This window comes from Eurypyga helias, unplaced genomic scaffold, assembly GCF_000690775.1.
Source record: "Eurypyga helias isolate BGI_N326 unplaced genomic scaffold, ASM69077v1 scaffold11070, whole genome shotgun sequence".
In the NCBI taxonomy this organism is placed as follows: domain Eukaryota; kingdom Metazoa; phylum Chordata; class Aves; order Eurypygiformes; family Eurypygidae; genus Eurypyga; species Eurypyga helias.
Window position 1 is genome coordinate 10,011 of NW_010227697.1, and position 4,929 is coordinate 14,939.

The window sequence follows — 4,929 nt, forward strand, 5'->3', positions numbered from 1 at the left end:
TGTTTTCTTAGGTGACGTGAATGTCTGGGGACACTTGGGATTCAAGTAGGCTTAGGAAATCAATGGGAGTTCAGCACCTAACTTATTTAGACTCTCTCAAAAATCCCAGGGGAAGCTCAGCCACAAAGCACGGCTCTTTGAGAGCAGTAATTATCCCAGAGCAACACACTTTTATTTCAGACAACAGTGCCGTCGTGACGAGTTTTTCCTAACTCATCACAGTCCACAGGCAAAGATGTAAGTGATACTGGCTAAGACACTCAGGGACATCACTTCATAGCTGCTTTGCTTGCTGCTGACTCCACTCACATTGCATAATGGTTTCTCACAGCAAGAAACCCTCTGATAAGTTTGGTTTTGTTGCTGACTTGTTGCTGGACACGTTGGAGAACACATCTTAGAGATGACATATTTAGGTTTGTTGGGCTCTAATGCAGAAGAGAGGGGGAAAAAAAAAGAAAAAGTAGAATGTAAGAATTATTGTTAAAATGCTTCCCTGTCTAAATCTGCATTGGTGAATAAAAGGTGGATGGGGACTAGACCCCAAGGCGTACATGTCCTCTGCTCAGGACTAGCAACAGTCCATCCATGTCCACCCTGGGAGTGAGTATTGCCAGAGCAAGAGCTAACTGGCACAGTCAGAGCAAAGCTGGGGGGTGCAGTGCACGCAGCCCCAGGCTGGAGTTTACTCTCTGGTGCTGCTATATGTATCTTCAGCCTTCCTCCAACTCCTGGTAATAATACCAAGTACATGTCGACACTCGGCACTGCAGTGACTGCAATAGCTCGGTGTTTCCTAACGGTGATCGGGGCTATTGTTTCCATAATGGCCATGACTGCGATGAAAGCCCATTCCTGGGGCTGCTCTTCTACAGCACAAACAAGGTGTTGTTCAGAAACGTACTTGTTCCCACGTTGTTACGGACAGTCACGCAGTGTTTGTCTTCCTTTGTGCACATGGAAATGGTCAAACAGTTCTTGTTGGACTCCTGTTCTTGGCACACGTAGCATATAAGTGGGTAAACTAAGGGGAAAAAAAGAAGAGAAAAAGCACATTACATGGTTTAGGAACCACAATACCTACAATTCTGAAATCTTCATTTTCCTAGTTACAGCCTGATGAATGCTTGTGCGAGAATGACCAGCGACTTTCTTTATCCCTTGACCCGTGGCAGCAATGTTAAATCCCTCTCTGTCTCATACATCTCAGACTGTGAAGCATTATCGATCTGTTTGCAATCTCTGGCAGCAGTAGATGTGAGTGGAATTCAAGGATTTGGGGTCTTTTATGATGGAGATTATTGCTGAGCAATAGCTTCTCTGTCCTGAGAGCTCTGCCACGTGAATTGCCAGTTACTGCTCACTCAGTCGTTTCTCCTGTGCAAGCCTAGACAGAGCTTGCAAGGGAGGACTCGAGGATGCCTGGAGCATTTCGAGGAGGTTGACAATGCCCAGTGTCCTACTTCTGTTTCTTCCGGCTCGGAGACTAGGGTTACATATCCTTTCTTGTGGCTGAAGGCCACTAACTGAACTGGCCTAACCTCAGTCCTGGGAAGTCTGGTGAGAGTAGTCAGATGCTCTGTTGAACTTCTGCGTACTGCCGTAAAATAGAGAATAAATGGGAAGTCTTAACCAAACATATGGATTAATTGATTAACGCAGATTCGGTGGGTTAATTCATATGTCTGCAATACAGTTATAGAAGATGACTGGCAGGAGAGGCAGGCAGCAATGAGCTGGTTTTCTGTCGAGAATGTACACACTTATCCTCAAATCCAAAAGGTGGTAGAACAGAACACTGCAAAGTAATGATAAAATGGAAGAAGAGCAAAACCACACTCTGGATGAGAAACCACATCAAAGTGTCTGCAGAACATGCTCCAGCTAGGCAGATTAATTGATTTATAGGTTTTATGGTGGTGACTGAGTTCTGAGTTTGCAAAATCAGCCAGAGCAAAATATGTGGTTTTGTGTGTAGGAGAGGAGATGAGTTACTTTGAAACACACAGACATTTTTAGAAAGGGAAGCAAACACAGCACAGACTGCTTGCTAAGTTCCTGGTAAGTTGGGGGACAGTCTGTCAGTATGGAAAGAGCAGAAAGCAACTAAAGGACACATTCCTGTGAGTGCTGTTTTGCCCGATAAGAAGTTGGCAGTAAGAAAGTGGAAGGGCAATGTAGGTCAGAGACACCATTAAATGAGAAGTTCCTGATGAAGAAGAAGAAAAAAAAAAAGAAGAAGGGGCGGGAAGGGACGCAAAAGTTATCATATGTTGATGCTGAGAGGGCCATCATACTGTGTAACTTTTTTGCTTCATTCATGACTGAATAAAGTTGACCAGGGTAGAGGAGATGCAATAAGGTTTTACCAACATTTTTGGCGCAATCTTGAATGACATTGCTAAGAGCAAGCCCAGGAAACACGAGCTAGTGAAAATGAAACAGAATGGGTGCAAAGCCAGACATGGAAACACACTCACAGAGTAGTTTGCAATGGTAATTGGCCAATTGGAGCAATGCAACTCATAAGGTTCTCCAGAGCTGTGCTGTGGGCTCAGGTCTATGTATGGTATCATCACTAGTGACAGTAGGGATGGGACAGAGGATGCACATCACATTTTCAGATGATGCCAAAGACAAAATAGCTGAAAACATACTGTAAGTAGAGTTCTAAGTGATTGTGACAGATGGATTTAATAAAAGAATGAAAAACAGAATGGATGCAGTTGAACAAAGAGAAATATATTACACAAAGATAAAAATTAGCCACTTAAATGCAGGATGAGGAACAACTGGCTGTGTTACAATTAAGGACTGCAGTGTAAACAGCAGGAGTCAACCGAGTCACATTACAACGATGAAACCAAAGTGAACACAGGCACCAATGTCATGTGCAAGATATGCAAAGTGGCCTTTCCACTCTGGCAAGGCTTCAGCTGGAACTCCGATGACCAAATCTGTGTGTGGCACTTCACAAAATATGCAAAACATTTGGAGAGAGAGCAGAGCGGGGGGAGGAGAAATGGTCAGAGATTTGAAGGTATGACCTCGTAGAAAAGGTCGGAAGTATTTGGTTTGTTTATTAAAAATTAGAGAACACTGAGGAAAGACACAGTGACCTTCTTCATGCAGGCAAAAAGAAGCTGCGAAGAAGAAATAAACTGTTTTACAGATGGTTGTCTGTAAGATTTCCTTTGTGCCTGTATTAGGCCAGAAAGATGTGATCAATTACTCGTGAATATGAAAGCCTTAACATTAGAATTACTAGCCTTCTCCAATCTAGACTGAGCTACAGAAAGGTGCTGTCCTGGTCTCCATTTGCAAGGTACCCCACCATGAATGTGTGCTGCCAGAGTCTTGCACCTCTATTAGCTTTCCACGTCACCATGAGTAACACTGAGGGTGTTGCCTTCGATAATTATTCTCTTCTGCCCATGTTGTGTCACTTTATTTGGGAATTATGGGAATAAAATCCTTTCTTTCTCCACCTGAAAACTGGCCAAAGTTTCTGATTTTCCAGGCGTGCTGCAGGACCATCTGTCCAAAGAATGTAGGAGTAGGGGGTTGATACATCAGAGAGCAAGAACTAATTAGATGCCTCTTTCTCAACCCCTGCTAGATATGTATCATGGTTTCTGGGAAACCATCAGGCGTGGGGGAAATACTGGCAATCTGGTCATTACTCCTATGTGCGAGTAGAGATGTAGAAATGCACGCGTACCAGTCCCAGAAGAAGGACACACATTCAGAGTGCCTCAGATTTCCCTTTGGGAGAAGGATGCCTTTAACACGACATATGCACAGAAAAGCTCTTTCACCTCTGCCTCTAATTTAATGTATAAAAATTCTCACCGGTGCTTTTCCTAGGGATCAAGATGCATGGCAAACCATGTGGCTCACTACAGTGGAGGAAGCAGCAGTACAGAAAACATTGTAAAATACTCAACAACTGATCTGGATTAAAAAATACATTTTATTACGCTTTCTGGCACTTCCAAATTGCATCATTTGGGAAGAACCCATAGACCACTGTATGGATATAAGCTGCACCCAGCGCCGTACAATTAGAGCTCTATCAGTCAGTACTGCCTGCTGCAAAGAGGAATCAGTTTATCAGGATGTTATTTCTGCAGCAAATCATTAATCAAGGTGCAAAAGGAAGCTGGCAATAGTATGGCTGCAACATTACAATACTGCAGAGTTGGTGACAGCCCTCTAAATTTTTGCTACATGAAAAGTTTATACCACCTTCTCTATAAGCCTTAACTAGAAGCAGCATTAGGTGCTCACCTTGCTCCACACACAGGACAGCAGCCACCAAGGTGACAAGAGTAGTCTTCATCTCCAGCAGATCCTCTCAGCTGGGCTGGGAAGACGTTTGGAGGGCAGGTTATATACCTTTTGAACGGCAGCAGTTTTACAGGTTCCAGGTGGCTCACGGGTGGACATGAAATCAACCCAAGGGTGTGTAATGTTCATGTGGGAGTTCTCCATGCTGGAGCCCATGGAACAGGCTGGCACCTTGGGGAAAAGTCCTTTTAGCGGTACATTTCATCCTCTTCCGGTCATTATGAGTGATGGGAAATGGGCATGTGCCCTCATCTCCTCTGAGTTTCTGCCTTTCCTTCCTTCTGTCTCTCCTCCCAGCAGAAGCAGCAGCTGCACTGATGCAATAGCAGAGCCTGGAGGCACAGGGAGACAGTACTAGCAGTGCATTTTTCTAATCCCTTCGAATAGTCAGCACATGATATACAAGGGTTTGTACTGTTCACTTTTTAAAAATTATTCCACAATACCAGAAAACCAGACTCTCAATTGGCCTGTGTTGGTTTATTTCCAATAAAATAAGTGTATTCTACACCAAATGCAGTTAGCTAATGGTTAGTTAAACAGAAGATTTTCCTCAAATTTTCATGTCAGTCTTAATTT

General features: G+C 43.7%; 1 protein-coding gene across 1 annotated transcript; it reads right to left on the bottom strand.

Annotated features, from left to right (window-relative positions):
• Nucleotides 1–216: 216 nt before the first annotated feature.
• On the bottom strand, nucleotides 217–4,342 carry LOC104513745 (lymphocyte antigen 6E-like). Its single transcript, XM_010157202.1, has 3 exons — nucleotides 4,291–4,342; nucleotides 905–1,024; nucleotides 217–428 (listed from the first exon to the last, which is right to left on the bottom strand). Exons 1-3 carry the CDS (start codon nucleotides 4,340–4,342, stop codon nucleotides 217–219), a joined length of 384 nt encoding a protein of 127 aa, XP_010155504.1.
• Between the last annotated feature and the right edge of the window lie 587 nt (nucleotides 4,343–4,929).